The following is a 22871-nucleotide window of genomic DNA, read 5'->3' on the forward strand; positions in this document are numbered from 1 at the left end:
GGGTGGAGTTGTTGTCAGTGCAAGCACAATGGGCCGAATGGCCTCCTTCTGTACTGTTGGAATTCTATGATTCTCTATGAAATGGCCCAGTGAGACCCTCACTTAAGGGAAAATTAGGGATTGGGTAATAAATGGTGGCCTTGCAGTGATGCACACATCCCAAGAGAGACTAAAGAAAAAATAAATCACATCTTCTAAGCTTCAATGGGGACGGGGAGGGTGAAAGTTCTCCGTGGTGAAAGAAGGGGATGAGTTACCTTTCCTCCAGCTCTTTGTGCTGAGTCTCCAGGTTCCTGTGCGCAGCCTTCAGGCCTGCCTGTTGGCCAATCAGCGTCTCGCACTCAGTGCTCTGGCGCTCAGTCAGCACAATCAGCCTCTCGTGGTCCTGCAGCAGTGAATCGTACGTGGCCTTCAGTTCCTCCTTCTGCCGGTTCAGGCTTTCATTCTCACTTTCCAGGCTGGACTGCAGGTTCTGAAGCAAAGCATTCTGGCCCATCAGCGAGGCACCCTGGGAATTTAATGTCGAATTCTCCACCTGCAACAGGGGAACCCCCCCCAACATTACACACTGAAAACTGTTCAATTAACAAAGCACAAAGATCGGCAGCTGCGACGGACCCGGACAGTCGCTGTGGTGTCCATTTCTCAAACTAAACTTGTGCAGCACCTTGACTGGACCTTATTTGTGAACAGTTAGAGGCACCAGAGAGTTAATTCTTAAAGGGTGCACAGACACAGTGGTTAGCACTGCTGCCTCACAGCGCCAGGGACCCGGCTGGGGTCACTGTCTGTGCGGAGTCTGCACCTTCTCCCCATGTCTGCGTGGGTTTCCTCCGGTTGCTCTGGTTTCCTCCCACAGTCCAGTGCATTGGCCATGCTGAATTCTCCCTCAACGTATCCGAACAGGCGCCAGAGTGTGGCAACTAGGGGATTTTCACAATAACTTCATTGCAGTGTTAATGTAAGCCTACTTGTAATACTAATAAACTTAAACTTATTGAGATAGCAGAACAGGTTGTTACAGACATTAAGAGGACATAAAGGATCCTGGGTTTGATACATAGAGGCACAGAGCACAATATATTAATCTTTATTCGACACTGGTGAGGCCACAACTGCCGTATTGTGGCCAGTTCTGGGCTGCACACTTTAGGAAGGATGTTAAAGCTTTAAACAGGGGGCAGAATAGAACATAGAACATTACAGCGCAGTACAGGCCCTTCGGCCCTCGATGTTGCGCCGACCAGTGGAACCAATCTAAAGCCCATCGAACCTACACTATTCCAATATCATCCAATAACCATTTGAATGCTCTTAAGGTTTGTGAGAATGGTTCCAGGGATGAGGGACTCCCGTTATGAGGATAAGATTGGAGAAGCTTTGACTGTTCTCCTTCGAGAGGAGAAAGTTGAGTTGCGTTCGAAGTCATGGACACTGTGGAGAGAGTAGACAGGGAAACACAGTTTACACCGGACAGACAGATCAAGAAGCAGAGGAGGTCGACTGAAAGCCCAAAATGAAGCAAAAACAACAGGAGGTGAAATGTTTTCACGCAGCAAGTGGTTGGGATCTGGAATGTGTGTCTGAGAACAGGGTGGAGGCAGATTCAATCGGGTGTTTCAAATGAGAAGGACCTGATTGCAGGATGATGGGAAAGGGGCGGGGAATGGTCCTGTGCACACCTGGCATGGTCACAATGGGCCGAATGGTCTCATTCTGTGATGTAACCACTCTACAATTCTATGTTCTCGCTTCTGGAGAATGGTAGGGAGGCAGCGGTGGTGGTGGTGGGGGGGGGGGGGGGGGGGGGGTGGAAAGGAGCAGAGTGGGGGAGAGGGGAGAAGGGCAAAGAGGCGGAGGGAGGGGTAGGGGCAGAGGTGTGGAGGGGGCAGAGGGGCAAAGGAGGGAAGAGGAGTGGAGGGAGAGGGAGAGTGGGGGAGGGAGAGGGCTGGAGGGAGAGGGCTGGAGGGAGAGGGCTGGAGGGAGAGGGGTGGAGGGAGAGGGGTGGAGGGAGAGGGGTGGAGGGAGAGGGCTGGAGGGAGAGGGCTGGAGGGGGCAGAGGGCTGGGGTGGGGGGTGTAGAATGGAGGACAGTGAGGAGGGTGTGGTGGGGAAACAGAGCGAAAGGAGGTCTTTACTTGGAGCTTGGCGTTCTGTATCTGAAGACTGGTGCTCTGCTCCTGCAGGGATGTAGTCTGTCGCTGTAGGATTACTATCTGTGAGTTAACGGCATTGTTCTGAGTTTCGAGTTGCTTCAGCTGTTCCTTGAGTAACTCTTTCTCCGCCTGCAATGCTGCATTCTACAGGAAACAAACAGCAAATTGGAACCAACTTCAGTTACAGAGCAGCAAGGGAATAATATCACTGAATGAAGTCAGTACTGAGGAAGTGCCACACTGTCAGAGGGTCAGTACTGAGGGAGTGCCGCACTGTCAGAGGGTCAGTACTGAGGGAGTGCCGCACTGTCAGAGGGTCAGTACTGAGGGAGTGCCACACTGTCAGAGGGTCAGTACTGAGGGAGTGCCGCACTGTCAGAGGGTCAGTACTGAGGGAGTGCCGCACTGTCAGAGGGTCAGTACTGAGGGAGTGCCGCACTGTCAGAGGGTCAGTACTGAGGGAGTGCCACACTGTCAGAGGGTCAGTACTGAGGGAGTGCCAAACTGTCAGAGGGTCAGTACTGAGGGAGTGCCACACTGTCAGAGGGTCAGTACTGAGGGAGTGCCAAACTGTCAGAGGGTCAGTACTGAGGGAGTGCCACACTGTCAGGGGGTCAGTACTGAGGGAGTGTCGCACTGTCAGAGGGTCAGTACTGAGGGAGTGTCGCACTGTCAGAGGGTCAGTACTGAGGGAGTGCTGTACTGTCAGGAGGTCAGTACTGAGGAAGTGCCACACTGTCAGAGGGTCAGTACTGAGGGAGTGCCACACTGTCAGAGAGTCAGTACTGAGGGAGTGTCGCACTGTCAGAGGGTCAGTACTGAGGGAGTGCCGCACTGTCAGAGGTTCAGTACTGAGGGAGTGTCGCACTGTCAGAGGGTCAGTACTGAGGGAGTGCCGCACTGTCAGAGGGTCAGTACTGAGGGAGTGTCGCACTGTCAGAGGGTCAGTACTGAGTGAGTGCTGCACTGTCAGAGGGTCAGTGCTGAGGGAGTGTCGCACTGTCAGAGGGTCAGTGCTGAGGGAGTGCTGCACTGTCAGAGGGTCAGTACTGAGGGAGTGCTGCACTGTCAGAGGGTCAGTACTGAGGGAGTGCTGCACTGTTAGAGGGTCAGTGCTGAGGGAGTGCCGCACTGTCAGAGGGTCAGTGCTGAGGGAATGTTGCACTGTCAGAGGGTCAGTACTGGGGGAGTGCCGCACTGTCAGAGGGTCAGTACTGAGGGAGTGTCGCACTGTCAGAGGGTCAGTACTGAGGAAGTGCCACACTGTCAGAGGGTCAGTACTGAGGGAGTGTCGCACTGTCAGAGGGTCAGTACTGAGGAAGTGCCGCACTGTCAGAGGGTCAGTACTGAGGGAGTGTCGCACTGTCAGAGGGTCAGTACTGAGTGAGTGCTGCACTGTCAGAGGGTCAGTGCTGAGGGAGTGTCGCACTGTCAGAGGGTCAGTGCTGAGGGAGTGCTGCACTGTCAGAGGGTCAGTACTGAGGGAGTGCCGCACTGTCAGAGGGTCAGTACTGAGGGAGTGCTGCACTGTTAGAGGGTCAGTGCTGAGGGAGTGCCGCACTGTCAGAGGGTCAGTGCTGAGGGAATGTTGCACTGTCAGAGGGTCAGTACTGGGGGAGTGCCGCACTGTCAGAGGGTCAGTACTGAGGGAGTGTCGCACTGTCAGAGGGTCAGTACTGAGGGAGTGCCACACTATCAGGGGGTCAGTACTGAGTGAGTGTCGCACTGTCAGAGGGTCAGTACTGAGGGAGTGCCGCACTGTCAGAGGGTCAGTACTGAGGGAGTGCTGCACTGTTAGAGGGTCAGTGCTGAGGGAGTGCCGCACTGTCAGAGGGTCAGTGCTGAGGGAATGTTGCACTGTCAGAGGGTCAGTACTGAGGGAGGGTCGCACTGTCAGAGGGTCAGTACTGAGGGAGTGTCACACTATCAGGGGGTCAGTACTGAGTGAGTGTCGCACTGTCAGAGGGTCAGTACTGAGGGAGTGTCGCACTGTCAGAGGGTCAGTACTGAGGGAGTGTCGCACTGTCAGAGGGTCAGTACTGAGGGAGTGCTGCACTGTCAGAGGGTCAGTACTGAGGGCGTGTCACACTATCAGGGGGTCAGTACTGAGGGAGTGTCGCACTGTCAGAGGGCCAGTACTGCCAAATAAACCTGGTGGACTTTAACCTGGTGTTGTGAGACTTCTTACTGTTCGTAAGGAGGGGGCAGACGTACGTAATGTTGGATTCTGTGAATGAAATTCTGTACTTGACTATCAAATTTAGGATGTATTTATTGGACGGCACGGTGACACAGTGGTTAGCACTGCTGCCTCACAGCGCCAGGGACCCGGGTTCGATTCCCAGCTTGGGTCACTGTCTGTGTGGAGTCTGCACGTTCTCCCCGTGTCTGTGTGGGTTTCCTCCGGGTGCTCCGGTTTCACCCACAGTCCGAAAGACGTGCTGGTTAGGGTGCATTGGCCGTGCTAAATTCTCCCTCAGTGTACCCGAACAGGCGCCGGAGTGTGGCGACTAGGGGATTTTCACAGTAACTTCATTGCAGTGTTAATGTAAGCCTACTTGAGACACTGATAAATAAACTTAAACCATTGTTGTGCTGTGGCATTTCCTACAATAGTGACTTCACAGCAGGTGTGCTCCCGTTGACTGTAAAGCATTTCGAGACATCAGAGGGTTGTGAAATTCGCGATATAAAACACTCACGTTCCGTTCCACCTCAATAATGTTGTCCTTTACTTTCAGAAGCTCCAAGGTGGTCTCCCTGTTCTCCTTCTCCCACTTTTCTTTCTCCGTGTTTTCAGGGCGGGAATGTTGGAGACAGTTTGGGATGGAATTGGGCGCGAGCCTTTCTTCATCCTGGCGTTGCAGCAGAGCTTCCAGGTTCCACTTGACCTGGAAAGCGGAGGGGAGAGGGTTAATGCAGGAGGCGGGGCCGGGGGGGCGGGGGAATTAATGCAGGGGGTGGGGGGGGAGGGGATTAATGCAGCGGCGGTGAGGGTTGGGGTGCGCGTGGGGTTGAGGGGGGGGATTGAAGGGAGGCGAGTCCACAAAACCTGTCGAGGAAACAGCGGCGACGATGATGCAAGCAGCATAAAGATAACCAACCCAACACGAAACAGAACCAAACAGAGACTGAAGGCTCAGAACTCAGTTACTGCAATTCTTCCTGCAGCTTTAACTGAGGAATATTCTGCAATGATGCCGGGTTTCCCACAGGGAATGTAAATCTGTATCGATATCTCTCACCCTCAATACCCCAATTTAACACGGTGAACCAGATCGATGGACTTTAATACAAGACGTGCAGGGATTAATCGGACCGGTAACGAATTGTAATTTACCGAAATGTTCACCGTTGTGCGATTCTTTTATTATTTTTAATTTATTTTATTTGAATGATTATCTCTCACTATTTTATGAATTAGTTACTTGTATCATCGTCACATTTTTGCACTTGTCACCATAGCGATTTCTAAATGAACCAATGATTGCAATCCTCCTCCATCTTCAGGTACTGTGGCCCCAAGCGGGGGTTGGTGACCCTGGACTCCCACTGGATTAGTCCATGGTTACGCTTGGCAAAGTTCTGCAGTGGTTTGCTGTTGCCTCCTGCAGTGCGGCCAACCAGGAAACTCTCTCACTCTTTACCACCCGCCTGGCAACTGGAGTGTTGGGAGGACTCGCAGACTGCTAACCAACCCAGAGCTTCTGATCCAATAGCAGCGACCATACCCACCACAAGACCCCAATTATCCTTCTGCTGAGTGCCTCAGACATGTTAGAAATCTTCTAACTTTTGCCCAAAGGTTGTCATCGCTTCATTCTCCAATTGCATTGATAGAAATGCCTTTAACGCAATGAAATGCCCCAAGGCGTTTGATAAGAGGGGTTATGGGACAACAATGGCCGCCAGACAGCTGACTAATCAAAGATGTAGCCATTATTATGCATCTTAAAAGAGGAAAGAGATGGGGAGGGTTGGTGAATCAGTTAGGTTTTTAAATGACAATCTGACAGTTCTGTGGCCAGTTTCTAACAGCACAGTGTGTGTACCTACACCACACGGACTGCAGCGGTTCAAGATGGCAGCTCACCACCACCTTCTCGAGGGCAATTAGGGATGGGCAATAAAATGCTGGCCTAGCCAGCGACGCCCACATCCCTTGAATGAACAAAGAGAAAGTTTTACTGATTATTTCCAGACTTTTAAAAAGTGAATTCAAACTCGCAATCCCAGTGAGCGAATGTTCTGGAGGTACTTAATCCAATATCATAACCACTTTGTTAGCATCCACACCCTATATTTGCCTAGTTCCTCGTGGTCACAGGTCGAGATCACAAACCTGGCAATAGCTTGGAATCTCACTCGAGAAGCACAAGGATAGAAGTGTCCGTGCACCGTGCACGGAGCTCCACGGTTGAGGCAGAGTTACACCAGAACTGCTGGAGGAGAAAAATCCACTGTCCATCCAGTCTGCCTTGTACCATCCTGGTAGTCACAAGACGCAGCGATAATGGAGTTATCGCCTCATCCGAGCAATTAATCAGTCAACAGAGACCCGGAGAGGAAGCAAGAAAAGCCCTCAGTCATGGAGAATCATAGGGCACCTGTTCCTCCCACGCCTGTTACACTCACCCCGCGTCAGAACTCAAATTACTCATATCCCAGGATCCTATTTTCTGAAAAATTATCCCATCCCATTTGCAATTGAACTAATCAACAATAACTTCTCCCAGTGTCTTCTCAGGGAACCTGTTCCACTGGCTTCCACCAGAGCCCGCCACTGGCTCACGCCAGAATGAGCACTGGCTTTCCCTTTGAGCGGCCAGTGGTTTGCGCCACATTGGCCACTGGCTCCCCCAGAGCAGGCACCGCGTCGCCCCAGAGAGGCCACTGGTTCGCCCCAGAGCGGCCACTGGCTTGTGCCAGAGTGGGCACTGGCTCATGCCAGAGTGGCCACAGGCTTGCCCCAGAGTGGGCACTGGCTCATACCAGAGCGGGCACTGGTTCACCCCAGAGCGGGTACTGGTTTTCACAAGTTGACTCTGCCTCGTACCGTGCCCAGTTCGATACGCAGTTGCTGGTTTAGGTTGCTAGATTCCACCAGTCGCGATTCTAGCGCCTGAATCTTCTCCTCTTTAATCTCGAGTGTTTTCTTCAGCGTCGATTCGATCTTTGTCTCCAGGATCTTGTATTTGCTAAAATATAATAAAAAAACGTTGCTTTTTTGTTGCAGTTCACACTCAGCAATTTTTTGGTTAGGTTTCGAAACACACCAAGCTGTAAGACAGGAGTTTTCACCCACCCCCCTCACCAATCCCCCCCCACCCCCAACCAGGACTGTTCCTCCCAATCCCCACCCCCTGCCAACAACCCCCATGGTTATTCAACAGGACAAATCCCAGCCACTGGTGGCTCAGTAAAAGGAGTTGGATTCCAATCAAAATGAATTCGATTGGCAAATTCTTTGCAGTGTTTGAGATCTGTGCTCGCTAGGGGAGGTTATCCATGGAGTTTACCTCACTAAATGTTGGGAAACTCGGGATTTGATTTGATTTATTGTCACATGTATTAACATGCAGTGAAAAGTATTGTTTCTTGCGCGCTATACAGACAAAGCATACCGTTCATAGAGAAGGAAAGGAGAGAGTGCAGAATGTAGTGTTATAGTCATAGCTAGGGTGTAGAGAAAGATCAACTTAATGCGAGGTAGGTCCATTCAAAAGTCTGACAGCAGCAGGGAAGAAGCTGTTCTTGAGTCGGTTGGTCCGTGACCTCAGACTTTTGTATCTTTTTCCGGAAGGAAGAAGGTGGAAGAGAGAATGTCCGGGGTGCGTGGGATCCTTAATTATCCTGGCTGCTTTTCTGAGGCAGCAGGAAGTATAAACACAGTCAATGGATGGGAGGATAAGAGAAAAAAATAATTCTTGGGACAAACTGATAAAATAAATTGTCAAACGTTAAGAGAACAGGTACGAAAAAGCAACCAGCAGATGGAATGTTGGCTTTTGTCTGTCTGAAAGATAAAGGATGCCTCAATTGCAGAGAGTCTGAAGCAGAGTCCGTCTGAACTATCGCATTCCTTGCTGGATTCCGCACCCCAGGAAGGACTGACTGATCCTGGCGGGAGTGCGGCACATCCTCACCAGAGTAATGTCAAGGCCAGAACGGTTACACTTTACAATCAGGGTGCATAAACGTGGTCTGTGTTTCGTTGGGTACACAAGATCGAGAGGATTACCAATGTTAAAAAGAATTTGATGAGATAGATACGGAGAAATGATCTTCCAGCAAGCCTGTTTGGGTGAGAAACGTTTTCCCATAGAAAGGGCGCTGGAAAATGACGTTGGATATCAACTGGGAGCTTTCTCTCTGGGGAGAGAGATTGCTGTTGGGTAAAGGACGTGTCAACGTATATAGACTAAAGGCAGGGCAACAGAGTTGGGGTATGGCTCAGTTGTGATTTAATTGAACGATAGAACAGACTTGAGGGGCTGAATGGCCTCTGAATGTTCATCGCAAGAGCAGTGCGCCAGGGTTAAATGACGTTAAAGCAAGAACATTCAGCAAGTCACTCAGTTCCCTTCAAGAATTGTGCAAAAACCTTCCCTGAGCAGAAAAGCTGGGTGAATAATTGATCGCAGTCGGCCTGTGTTGGGCTAAATGCCTGTTAGTCATTTCTAATTTCTTTGTTTCTGGAGACAGGTACAAGTGAAACTGTGAGATTAACTGGCTGCTGCTGAAGTAGCAGTAACAACATTGATGCTGATTGCTTTGTGGAACGTCACAGTCTCACTAAACACTTTAATTGCCCAATCACTGCAACATCAATAAGTAAATAAACTAGAATCGAAGCAGGTCACAGGACGTTAGAAGCATCAATCACAGCAGAGCTAAACCAGTAAGACTCAGACTACAGTCAATGCCCTCTGCAGATTGCACAGAGTGTGGTTAATAAGAGTGGTGAGTTGCAGTAAGCCACATGCAAATATAATGCGGTGGAGTGAATGGAGACCTGGCTGAGTGAAGGGCAGGGCAGAATATTAAATATTCCTGAATCCAAGGTGTTCAAGATGGAAATGGCAGGAAAAGGGGAAATGACGGAGAATTTCAGTGCTGGACAGGGAGAGGATATCCCTGAGGGGCTAATGGTGCAGTTACATTTAAACTCCTGTTCAATTGAAAGAGTGAAGTTTACTCATTATAAACCAGTGAGTTCCCTGCCCGCTTGCTGCTGTCGGGGTGATGTTTGGAGCGCATTTTGCGGCGTGGCCAGTAGATGTCAGGCTTTCCACTCCAATCTTGGCCAGCCTGCTCCAGACACCCCCCCCCCCTCGCCCCGCTGTTAACACGGGGTACCTGACCCGCTCAGAGGACATATCAGAGATCATCACCACATTTACACTCTCAAAACAACAATACCTTTCACCCTTCTGTTCATCCACATGGATCTGTTCCAGTTATAGAGTCATACAGCACAGAGAAGGCCCTTCAGCCTATCGAGTCTACGCCGACAAAACACTAAATCTACACTCATCCCACTTTCCAGCGCTTGGCCCATAGCCTTGAATGTTAAGATATTTCACATGCTCATCCAAATATTCCCGCCTCTGACACCCTCTCACGCAGCACACCCCAGACTCTCACCACCCTCTGGGTGAAAACATATTTCCTCAAATCCTCTCCAATCCTCCTGCCCCTTGCCTTAGAATTATGCCCCCCTCATGATCCTTCAAGCAAGGGGGAACAGCTGCTTCTCTATCCACTCTGCCCATACCCCTCATTATCTTATACACCTCAATCTGGTCCCCCCTCAGCCTTCTCTGCACTAAGGAAAACAACCATGCAGACGCTACGACAACGGATGAATGAACACCGCTCGACAATCACCAGGCAGGACTGTTCTCTTCCTGTTGGGGAGCACTTCAGTGGTCACGGTCATTCAGCCTCTGATATTCGGGTAAGCGTTCTCCAAGGCGGCCTTCACGACACACGACAGCGCAGAGTCGCTGAGCAGAGACTGATAGCCAAGTTCCGCACACATGAGGACGGCCTCAACCGGGATCTTGGGTTCATGTCACACTATCTGTAACCCCAACGACTTGCCTGGGTGTGCAAAATCTCACTAGCTGTCCTGTCTGGAGACAATACACATCTCTTTAACCTGTGCTTAATGCTCCCTCCACTCACATTGTCTGTACCTTTAAGACTTGATTAGCTGTAAAGACTCACATTCCAATCATTATTCATGTAAATTGAGTTTGTGTCTTTGTGCCCTGTTTGTGACCAGAACTCCCACCCACCTGACGAAGGGACAGCCTGTTCCGAAAGCTAGTGGCTTTTGCTACCAAATAAACCTGTTGGACTTTAACCTGGTGTTGTTAGACTTCTTACTAAGGAAAACAACCCCAGTTCATCCAGCCTCTCTTCATAGCTCAAACGCTCCATCTCAGGGAACGTCCTGGTGAATCTCTTCTGCACCCCCTCCAGTGCAATCATATCCTTCCTATATCAGTAAACAAAAGCAATAGGTTCAAGCCTTGTGGATTTTATGAATTACCCGGGAGCTTGAGGAGCCTATAGTTCCCCATTGCTTTCTCTATAACAACGCCCTGGCCAATCAGAGTCGACTTGCCAAAAAAAATCAACACCCTTTTCTCCTGTAGTATAAACTGTTGTGATTGTTTGAAATTTGGTATTCTTGCATTTGTCCTGATGAGTACGACATGAAAAGCTTTGGCAACACGTGTCTTTTTTCAGCAATGTTCAACAGGTTCTTTGCAAGACTGCACTGCAGTGCAGAGTAAGAGAAGCCAGGGACATCCCAGTGAGGGAGGGGTAAACGGAAGAAACTGTATTTATGCAGCATTGTTCATACCCTCGGAACATTCCAGATTCCAACATTCCTGTGCAGGTAATGGGGTGGGTGGGGGGGGAGTTTAATCCAGGTGACGGAGGTGTTCTCTGACAGCTGGAGAGTTGGTGAGAGCACCGATACTGCCTCCTGTCTTCATGAGACAGCCCCTTCATCCCAGGAATGAGTCCAGTGAACCCTCTCTGAATTGCTGCTAAAGAAATTGTATTTTTTTAAACAATATTCCAGATGTGGTCTCACCAAGGCCCCGTACAGCTGCAGTAAAACATCCCTAATTTTATATTCCAATCCCCCTGGCAATAAATTCCAACATTCTATCTGTCTTCCTAATCACTTGCTGTACCTGCTTACTAACCGTTTGCGATTCATATACCAGACCACCCAGATCCCTCTGTACCTCAGAGTTCTGTAATCTCTCTCCATTTAAATACTATACTGCTTTTCCATACTTCTTGCCAAAGTGAACAAGTTCACATTTATCCACGTTATACTCCATCTGCCAAGTTTTTGCCCACGCACGTACCCTGTCTACAGCAACCTCTCGGCCTCCTCTTAATAACATAATTAGTGTCATTGACAAACCCATCATTCAGTCACTCCATTCACCCAAGTCACTGATAAGGACTGTAAATAGTTGAGGCCTCTTGTAATTTTTCACTCTGTAAATAATTATCAGACTGAGTAATAATTGGCTCCAGCCTTCACTCATTTCCTTTCTAAGGGAATGGGTTGACCCAGAATTACCTGTACACATTCAATAGACTCTGGTGATGTATGAACCATTGTATGTGCGGCAGATATTGGAGGACAGAGTGGAAGACTAGACAGAGACGAGACAGACTAGAGGACTAGACACAGACTAGACAGACTAGAGGACTAGACAGAGTCTAGACAGACTAGAAGACTAGACAGAGTCTAGACAGACTAGAAGACTAGACAGAGATGAGACAGACTAGAGGACTAGGCAGAGATTAGACAGACTAGAGGACTAGACACAGACTAGACAGACTGGAGGACTAGACAGTGACTAGACAGACTGGAGGACTAGACAATGACTAGACACAGACTAGACATATTCTTCTGCACTTTACATAATCACATGACTCCAATATGAAGAGGTGTCTTACTTATCATCGCTGTTATGTTCCTCTTGTAAAAGTCTCTCTTTGGTTAGACCAATTTTCTCCAACTCCTGATTAAGCTTTTCCAATTCATTCGAGAGCTGTTGACTCTTGAGTTTTTCGTGGACTAGTTCCTGGGATACAGATGTACAGATTAGGTCAGACCGATGTTACTCGTTCACCAACATTGACCGCCCTGGTAATCCAAATAATCAGAGCAGTTGAGAGAGAATAACCCAGAGCAGATTCTGGTGCCCGAGGCAAAGGTAGAGTGGTGTACAGTTCTGATTGTCATATTAGAAAGACGTTAGAGGCACTGGGGAGGCTTACAAGGATGCTAGAACCATAGAACCATAGAACCAATGATACCAGAACAGCGAGGCTATATCAATAGATTGCGTCTCTTTACTGTTGAAAAGTGAAGGTTGAGGGGTGATCCTTTAAATTTATGAAAGGATTTATAGAAATGCCACAGAGGATGGAATTTTCCCATTCCGCTCTCTGCAGGAATCGTAGCAGGCGGGACATGGACCATGCATAAATCTCGAGCGGGATTTTCCGGTCTCGGGGCTGGAAAATCCCACCCAGAGTGTTTCTCTCTGTGGTGGAAGAGCCAAACTAGAAGCATCAATATTCAACAAAAATCCACATAAGAATTCAGAAGAAACTCCTTTACTCTGAGTTTGTGAGAATGTGGAACTCGCTGCCACAGGCAGGGGTTGAGGTGGATTGTATTTGATACATTCAAGGAGAAGTTTGATAAACCACGAGGGAAAAGGAACCGAGGGTTTACACTGGTCAGGGTTTGTTATTGATTTATGGGATGTAGGTGTCGCTGGTTAGAGCAGCATTTATTGCCCATCCCTAATTACCCTGGAGAAGATGGTGATGGGTCACCTTCCTGAACCGCTGCAGTCCATGTGGTGCAGGTACAACCACAGTGCTGTTAGGGATGGTTCCAGGATTTTGACCCAGCAACAGTGAAGGAATGGCCATAGATTTCCAAGTCAGGATGGCGAGTGACTTGGAGGGGAACCTCCAGGTGGTGGTGTTCCCAGGTATCTGCTGCTCTTGTTCTTCTAGGTGGTAGCGGTTGTGGGTTTGGAAGGTGCTGTCTAAGGAGCCTTGGTGAGTTCCTGCAATGCATCTTGCAGATAGTACACACCGCTGCTACTGTATGTCGATGATGGAGGGAGCGAATGTTTGTGCAAGGAGTAGCAATCAGGCAGGCTGCTTTGTCTTGGATGGTGTTGAGCTTCTTGAGTGTTGTTGGAACTGCATTCATCCAGGCAAGTGGGGGGTATTCCATCACACTTGACTTGTGCCTTGTAGATGGTGGACAGGCTTTGGGGAGTCAGAAGGTGAGTTACTTGCCACTGGATTTGCAGCTTTTGACCTGCTCTGGTAGCCACAGTGTCTATATGGCTAGTCCAGTTCAGTTTCTGGTCAATGGTAATCCCCCCAGGATATGGATAGTCGGGGATTCGGCGATGGTATAATTGAGGGTGGGGATATTTGTGGAGCCTCTCCTCCAGTGAGTTGTTTAATTGCCACCACCATTCACGACTGGAAGTGGCAGGACTGCAGAGCTTCGATCTGACCCGTTGGTGATGGAATCGCTTAGCGCTGTCTATTACGTGCCAAGTGCTCATTCAGGTACTTTTGAAAGGATGTGAGGCATCCCGCCTCCACCACCCTCCCAGGCAGCGCATTCCAGACCCTCACCATCCTCTGGGTAAAAATGTTTTTCCTCACATCCCCCCCAAACCTCCCACCCCTCACCTTGAAGTTTTGTCCCCTCGTGACTGACCCTTCAACTGAGGGGAACAGCTGCTCCTTATCCACTCTGTCCATGTCTCTCATAATCTTGAACACCTCGATCAGGTCGCCCCTCAGTCTTCTCTGCTCCAACAAAAACAACCCAAGCCTATCCAACCTCTCTTCATAACTTAAATGTTCCATCCCAGGCAGCATCCTGGTGAATCTCCTCTGCACCCCCTCCAGTGCAATCACATCCTACTAACATGCACATCTGCCTTCAGAGATCCACGGAACCTCCTATTGTCATGCCGTTTATTTAATATTTCCTTGTCAAATTGCACCTTCCAATATATCACCTCACACTTTTCAGGGTTAAATTCTATCTGCCACTTATCTGCCCATTCTGTCTATATCTTCTTGTAGCCCAAGACACTTCGCCTCACTGTTAACCACCCATCCAATCTTTGTATCATCTGCAAACTTACTCATTCTACCCCGCAATAGTCATCAATATCGTTTATATAAATGACAAATAATAGGGGGCCCAGCACAGATCCCTGTGGTACGCCACTGGACACTGGCTTCCAGTCACTAAAGCAGCCTTCTGTCATCAACCTGTCTCCTACAACTGAGCCAATTTTCAATCCATTTTATTAAATTACCCTGTATCCCATGTGAATTTACCTTCTTTACATGTCTCCCCTGTGGGACCTTGCCAAAGGCTTTGCTGAAATCCACATAAACTTTGTCAAAGGCAGATCGTGCCTTACGAGCCTGGTGGAGTTCTTCGAAAATGTGACTAAACACATTGACGAAGGGAAAGCGGTAGATGTGGTTTATATGGATTTTAGCAAGGCGTTCGATAAGGTCCCCCATGCAAGGCTTCTCGAAAAAGTGAGAGGGCATGAGATCCAAGGGGCTGCTGCCCTGTGGATCCAGAACTGGCTTGCCCAAAGGAGGCAGAGAGTGTGTATAGATGGGTCTTTTTCTAATTGGAGGTCGGTCACCAGTGGTGTGCCCCAGGGATCTGTTTTGGGACCCTTGCTGTTTGTCATTTTCATAAATGACCTGGATGAGGAAGTGGAGGGATGGGTTGGTAGGTTTGCCGACGACACGAAGGTTGGTGGGGTTGTGGATAGTCTGGAGGGCTGTCAGAAGTTACAGAGGGACATAGATAGGATGCAAGACTGGGCGGAGAAGTGGCAGATGGACTTCAACCCAGATAAATGCGTAGTGGTCCATTTTGACAGGTCAAATGGGATGAAGGAGTACAATATAAAGGGAAAGACTCTTAGTACGGTAGAGGATCAGAAGGACCTTGGGGTCCGGGTCCATAGGACTCTAAAATTGGCCATGCAGGTGGAGGAGGTGGTTAAGAAGGCGTATAGTGTGCTGGCCTTTATCAATCGAGGGATTGAGTTTAGGAGTCCGGGGATAATGATGCAACTATATAAGACCCTCGTCAGACCCCACTTGGAGTACTGTGCTCAGTTCTGGTAGTCTCATTACAGGGAGGATGTGGAAAAGATTGAAAGGGTGCAGAGGAGATTTACAAGGATGTTGCCTGGATTGAGTGGCATGCCTTATGAGGATAGGCTGAGGGAGCTCGGTCTTTTCTCCTTGGAGAGACGTAGGATGAGAGGAGACCTAATAGAGGTATATAAGATGTTGAGAGGCATAGATCGGGTGGACTCTCAGAGGCTTTTTCCCAAGGTGGAAATGGCTGCTACGAGAGGACACAGGTTTAAGATGCTGGGGGCGAGGTACAGGGGAGATGTTAGGGGGAAGTTTTTCACACAGAGGGCGGTGGGCGAGTGGAATCGGCTGCCGTCAGTGGTGGTGGAGGCAAACTCAATGGGGTCTTTTAACAGTCTCCTGGATGAGTACATGGGACTTAATAGGATGGAGGGTTATAGGTAGGCCTAAAAGGTAGGGATATGTTCGGCACAACTTGTGGGGCCAAAGGGCCTGTTTTGTGCTGTAGTTTTTCTATGTTTCTATGTAAACTACATCGACTGCACTACCCTCATCTACACACCTGGTCACATCCTCAAAAAATTCAATCCAATTTGTTAGGCATAGCCTAACTCTGACGAAGCTAGGCTGACCACTGTGTGGTCATGATCATTGCACAATACATATCCATAGAATCATAGAACCCCTACAGTGCAGTAGGAGGCCATTTGGCCCATCAGGTCTGCACTGACTCTCTGACAGAGTATCCTGGTCAGGCCCTCTCCCTCGCGCTATCCCCATTACCCCGCACATTTACCACGGCTAATCCACCTAACCGACACATCTTGGAACACTAAGGGGCAATTTCCCATGGCCAATCCATCTAAAGCAATTTACACCAACAACAAACATTTACACTCCTCATAGAAGTTAAGTTCCTGTGTCAACCACTCGCCATCGAGATGTTCACCAGCCCAACCCTTGGCGATCCTGGAGTTGCCTTCTCTACATGGAATACGATCTTGTCCACACAAGGTTCCTTCTCAATCAACAAGAACCAAAATACCGCCAATTTATAAAAATCCTCTGTATTGCTTCTTAGGTTTGAATGGTTTTGGTAAGAGATGGACATGGTGCTCAGGGTTTGGACTGGCCAAGCATGGACTTCCTCTAACTCTTATTCTGACCACATGCTAATACCTTGTCTCAATAGTTCAACACTCAACGTTGTGGCTGAACATGTTACAACAATTCAGTCTATTAAAGTACCCTGGATCTCTGAATGACACTTTCATCCATTCAGGGGACATCCTGTCCATTTCTCCTGCCTTCTTTACACATATCAGTATCGAATTTCATCTGTTGTTTTTCGACTGGCTTGGATTTTATCAGGTTCGTTCTAGTGGATCTTCAATACCAACTGCCTTACTCCGAGCCTCACTCCCATGTTTATCAACCTTCAAGAAACTCACCAGTTTGAGCTTCTGATCACGAAGGAAATTTGGCATGTCAGCAACGACTCTCACCAACCTTTACAGATGCACCATAGAAAGCATTCTTTCTGGTTGTATCACAGCTTGGTATGGCTCCTGCTCTGCCCAAGACTGCAAGGAACTACAAAAGGTCGTGAATGTAGCCCAATCCATCACGCAAACCAGCCTCCCATCCATTGACTCTGTCTACACTTCCCACTGCCAAAGCAGCCAGCATAATTAAGGACCCCACGCACCCCGGACATTCTCTCTTCCACCTTCTTCCATCGGGAAAAAGATACAAAAGTCTGAGGTCACGTACCAACTGACTCAAGAACAGCTTCTTCCCTGCTGCTGTCAGACTTTTGAATGGACCTATCTTGCATTAAGTTGATCTTTCTCTGCACCCTAGCTATGACTGTAACACTACATTCTGCGCTCTCTCCTTCTCTATGAATGGTATGCTTTGTATAGTGCGCAAGAAACAATACTTTTCACTGTATGCTAATACATGTGACAATAATAAATCAAATCAAATCAAATCAAAATGTTACCAATCCCAGCATCAATCTCTGGCAGCCAATCATCTCCCTGAACTCCCCTCCCACACCTAAAGCAGCGAGTCTGTCGAATGTTATAATCCCAGTCAGGTTTGCCTGCCGAGTAAACCAGCGCTAGAGGCAAGAATTTCAAACCAAAAATGTTCTCCTTCCTTCTATCTCTTAGCTCCACCTTTCCCCTTTCACATTCCCTCCACAGAGAAAAAGATTTAAACACTTTAGGTATAATGCTGATTGGAGAGTTTCATTTTGAACTGTTCATGTTCCGGTTACAGACTTTCTGCCCTCTCCCTCTTTCCTACTCCGGTCTTTGCTCTGCTGAGTACACGGGCTCTGGTTAACTCTGCTAATCCTCTCTCCTTACTCAAGCACAGCGATATTGGCAGGATTATCAAAGACAAATCACTTTCCAGCCTTGTCATTCCCTATGTTTCCAGGCAGTGATCAGGAACGGGAGCGTTGCCTGTACTTTTACCCACTGGCCGGGGTCAATGGAGATTTCCGTTGTCGGACCCCCACCTGCACCGATTCCGTGGTGGGCGAGGTGGTACAGTTCCGGCCACTGACTGAAATTGGGAGCACACTTGGCACATACATGGTCTATCTAGCTCACTGCCAGACTGGCTAAATCAGGAACCAGAAACAAGACAAGACTTGACATACCGGGGGATTGGTACACAGAGGGTGCGGATCGTGTGGCGCAGTGGATAGTAACCCTGTCTCTGAACCAGATGATCCAGGTTTGAGTCCCACTCCAGGAATTAATGGCCAAGGGTGCCAAAGATGAACTTGGAACCTGGCCAAAGGGGTTGAGGGTCTAGCTGCAAATCCTTCCACTGTGTGCCAATGGCAGGTGGTGAGAGCTATGCGATGGAAAGAAATTGAAACTTCGACCATTACCGTCCCAGAGCTGACAAAGACAATACAAAGTGTACACTGCCACTGAGTAAACTGTAGCACACCTCCACAGGAAGATGGATTTATTCCTGTGAAAGAGATCAAACCAAATTGAGCGATCATTCAGTATCAGTAAAGGCAGCTCTGCATATCACTAACCTCTCTCAGTGTGGCCAGGGTCCTCTTATTAATTGTAGCTTGTTTGAACAGTTCTTTATTGTCAGTTTCCAGTTCCTTCACTTTATTTGTGGTTTCCTTGTACTTGCCCACTTCCTTTTCCAGTGTTCTCTTTTCCTTCTCGACGCTCGATAGTTTTAGGCTATTCTCGTCTAAGATTGCATCTTTCAGTTCAACTTGCTGCCACAACCGCTTGTTCTCTTTGTCCAAAGTCTTCTTGTCCTTCTCCAGTTGGGCAGCTTGATGCTCCAACACCTTGTTGTCCTTTTCTAGTTTCTCCAGGCGTTTGCTGGAGATCTTCAGCTCCTCCAGATTCTTCTGCAGAATGTGGTTCTCGTGCTCTGTGTCCTGCAGCTCCTTCTCCAGTTGCTGGATTTTCACATTGCTGTTATCCAGAGACTGCTGAAGTCTCTGGTTTTCCGAATCCAGACTTTGGTAGCTAATTTCCAGTCGTTCCGATTTCCGAGTTGAGGCCCTCAGCAGCTCCACATTTTTCCTCAGTTCCTCTTTCTCCTTTTCCAGCTCTCGGTTCTCCATTTCCACTTTGATTAGTTTTGTCCTGGTGAACTTTAACGTCTCCACCATTCTCCTGAGCTCCAGGTTCTCCTCATCTAACTGCTTGTTGTCTTTCTCCACACTCTCCAACTTGATCGACACGTTCTGCAAACTGTTGAGAGACTTCTTGAGTCTGCTGTTCTCCAACTCCAGGTTTGAATTCTCTTGTTCGAGGGCCCCCACATTCTCACACGTAATCCTCAACGAAGCCATCTGCTTCTGGAGTTGCTCATTCGCTTGCTCAAGTTTGTGAACCTCTTTCTCCAGTTCCTCGGCCTTCTCCTCCTTCTCTCTGTAGTGTAGGAGCTCCTTATGGGCTTGTTTCTTCTCAAACTCCAGTTTGGCCAGCTTGCCGCTCGTCTCGGTGATGGTCTCGTGAAGGGTTTTGTTTTCCTTCTCGACGTTCTTCACTCGGGCGTCGGCGTTGATTTGAGAACGTTCGCGGAGTGAACAAGCCGTCTGCTTCAGCTGCTCATTCTCTCCCTCCAGTTCCTTCACCTGGGCAGAAAGGAACAGAGAAAGCGTCAAACACAGTCACAGAACCCAAATGAAAATTACAACTCTGAAGAGTCGTGTCAGGATAAAGATCAGTCACTTCCTAAACCCACGGGATTTTTCTATCCCCACACGGAAAGTTGTCATGAAAGTTACACGGCAGTTTGATAGGATAGGATAAGATAAAACCAGCCTCCCATCCATTGACTCTGTCTACACTTCCCACTGCCTTGGAAAAACAGCCAGCATAATTAAGGATCCCGGACATTCTCTCTTCCACCTTCTTCCGTGGGGAAAAAGATATAAAAGTCTGAGGTCACTTACCAACCGACACAAGAACAGCTTCTTCCCTGCTACCATCAGACTTTTGAATGGACTTACCTCGCAACCTAGCTATGACTGTATAACTACATTCTGCACCCACTTCTTTCCTTCTCTATGTACAGTATGCTTTGTCTGTATAGCGCACAAGAAACAATACCTTTCACTCTATGTTAATACATGTGACAATAATAAATCAAATCAAATCAAACAGGCTGGTGGATGCAGGTTACTCAGAAAACTCCAAAAGGCAACTAGACATTTACTTAAACATGACTAATTGGTGGGGTTATGGGGTGGGGGGGGGGGGGGGGGGGGGAGAGGCTGGGAGCAGGGGGTTAAATTGATTAACTCTTTCAAGGGGCCAGCACAGGCATGATGGGCTAAATGGTCTCCTTCTGTGCCATGAAATTCTATGATTCTAAGGTGAGGACAAAGGGAGGGACAGTGAACAGGAGGCACTCTACCTCCAGAGCAATGGAACTGAAATACATTAAGGTGACCCATCAGATACTGCCTTTGCACTTCCTCTAAGGATCAGTTAGAAAAACATGAGGGTAGATTATTGGACAGATAGTGACACATCTTCAGAATAGCCAACCGGGAAACATGTCCTCAGTTAATATCCGGTTACAGGAAAATTAGGTGCTTTTAGAAGCTAACACACATATCAGCTTTCCTCTCTCGCTGTCTATCGGGCTCTGGCTGTGATGTAAGGGATAAATGAATTTTGGATTTTGTGTCTCTATAGAATAATATCCAATGGTAACCTGTGGTCGCAGCAGTTTGCTTTTCCTATTGTGTCAATACAGCTGAATGTAAAGAAACTTCTTTGCAGAAACACAGTGTCATCATTTTATGCTGGATTCACCGTTTTGTACCTTTACACACACTTCCCCCCGTTGAGGACGAGTGGGAAAGCGCTAGAAGGTTTAGCAAGGTGATTGCTAACCTGGTAAACCACATCACGAATGCTCCTTCTGTGAACAATAAGTCTTGGAGTGGCATTTGAACTGAGAACTTTGGTCTCAGTGGCGGGGCGCTACTCACTGGGGCAAAACCCATTGGGACGCTACTCACTGCGGCGTTACCCTCTGCGGCCTTACCCTCTGCGGCCTTACCCTCTGCGGCCTTACCCTCTGCGGTGTTACCCTCTGCGGCGTTACCCTCTGCGGCGTTACCCTCTGCGGCGTTACCCGCTGGGGTGCTACGCACTGGGACGCTACCCACTGGAGCTCTACCCAGTGTGCCACAAGATCAATGTGCAGTAAAGTGGATATTATTTGAATTATGAATGAGAACGTTTTCCCTATTTCAGGCAGCGTGCCATATTCCCGCCTCAGGTGTAGAATGCTTTGATCAAATGTCCCTCTGTGTGATTTTCAACTTCCTCTACTGATTAATCCTCACGCACCAGCATTCTTATAGCTTCCCCTGAGAAAAAAAATCCCCAAATTAATTCACGCCAATTGGCTGGCGGTTGGGCCCTGCAGTAGCCACAGTGTTTATATGGCTGGTCCAGTTCAGTTTGTGGACAATGGTAACCCCCAGGATGTTGATGGTGGAGGCGGGCACAGGAATTGTTGGAGGTGGTCATTGCCTGGCACTTGTGTGGTGCGAATGTCAGGGGAGATCAAGAGACCAGAACAGGGGCTTTGCAGAGATCTGGGAGGCTCAGGATTACAGGGATAGGGAGGGGAGAGGTCCTGGTGTGATCTGAGAGTTTGTAAATGAAGGTGCTGTCAGACAGAGAGATAGTTATAGGTTAGCGAGCGGTGGTGGTAAGTGGACGGGATTGGTGGGAGTTAAGATATGGACAACGGGCTGTGGACGAGCTCGCGTTTATTGCAAGGAGGGAAAGCCAAAGGAAAATGCATTTACAGTGGCACAGCTGTTTGTATAACTGTGACTTTAATGACCACCGCGTCTGCTCGTTAATGTTGCTGCCAAATTTTACCTGTCTCTCTTTTTCAGTCCGCAATGTCTCCATGCTTTCCTTTAACTGGCTTTTCTCCTGTAGAAGTTCCTCACTCAGGCTGCCCATGTCCTGGTTACTCTGTTTCTCCTGATCCAATTCGGACTGAAGCTCCCGCAACTAAAACCAAAATCAAGACCTCGTCAACATGGAAGCAATGTCTGCATTTCTATAGCGCCTTTCACTACCACAGGACATTCTGAGGCACTTTACAACTGACTAGGTACTTCTGAACTGCTGCTGTTGTAATGTAGGCTGTCAATTTGTGCACAGCAAGATTCCACACAGCAACGTGTTAAAGATGAGAACATCTGGTTTCAGTGCCGTCGGTTGAGGGATAAATATTGTTCAGGGCTCTAGGGGGAATTCCCCTTCTGTGAACTGGAACCCTGGCATCTTTCAGATCCACCTAGGAGGGTAGGTAGGGCCTCAGTTTGACTATCTCGTCAAAGGATGGCCCCTCTGACACTGTGGTACCCTCCTGGTTCTGCACTGAACCATCTACCTGGATTAAGTGGACAGGTTTCTAGCAGGTGACTTCAACCCATGACCTTCAGGTTCAGAGGTGAGAGTGCTACCAACCTGGCTTTGAATGAGAATGGAAAGACACCTTTTTTAATTCATTTGGGGGACATGGGCGTCGCTGGCTGGGCCAGCATTTATTATCCATCCCTAGTTACCCCAGGGCAGTTGAGAGTCAACCACATTGCTGTGGCTCCGGAGTCACATGTAGGCCAGACCAGGTAAGGACGGCAGATTTCCTTCCCTAAAGGACATTAGTGATCTAGATGGGTTTTTCCAACAATCGACAATGGTTTCATGGTCATCAGTAGATTCTTCATTCCAGATATTTTTATTGAATTCAAATTCCACCATCTGTCGTGGCGGGATTCAAACCCGGGTCCCCAGAACACCAGCTGACTTTCTGGATTAATAGTCTAGCGACAATACCACTAGACCATTGCATCCCCTCCTGGTCCAATGTGTACAATCTCTTCTGGGTGGGGAAGAGGGATAAGGATGCTTTCGGTTTCAGTAACATTCAACAACAA

General features: G+C 48.5%; 1 protein-coding gene across 1 annotated transcript in view; it reads right to left on the minus strand.

Moving 5' to 3' along the window:
- Nucleotides 1-253: 253 nt before the first annotated feature.
- ccdc88c (coiled-coil and HOOK domain protein 88C) overlaps nucleotides 254-22871 on the minus strand; it is a 183187-nt gene continuing 160569 nt past the window's right edge. Inside the window, exons 14-20 of the mRNA XM_078234492.1 lie at nucleotides 21802-21939; nucleotides 18456-19526; nucleotides 12158-12285; nucleotides 7212-7353; nucleotides 4858-5046; nucleotides 2138-2299; nucleotides 254-535 (exon numbers count right to left, since the gene is read on the minus strand). Of these exons, the coding sequence (XP_078090618.1) occupies nucleotides 254-535; nucleotides 2138-2299; nucleotides 4858-5046; nucleotides 7212-7353; nucleotides 12158-12285; nucleotides 18456-19526; nucleotides 21802-21939 (2112 nt within the window). The remainder of the gene's footprint in view (nucleotides 536-2137; nucleotides 2300-4857; nucleotides 5047-7211; nucleotides 7354-12157; nucleotides 12286-18455; nucleotides 19527-21801; nucleotides 21940-22871) is intronic.

Source organism: Mustelus asterias, chromosome 18 (genome assembly GCF_964213995.1).
Source record: "Mustelus asterias chromosome 18, sMusAst1.hap1.1, whole genome shotgun sequence".
Classification (NCBI taxonomy): Eukaryota; Metazoa; Chordata; class Chondrichthyes; order Carcharhiniformes; family Triakidae; genus Mustelus; species Mustelus asterias.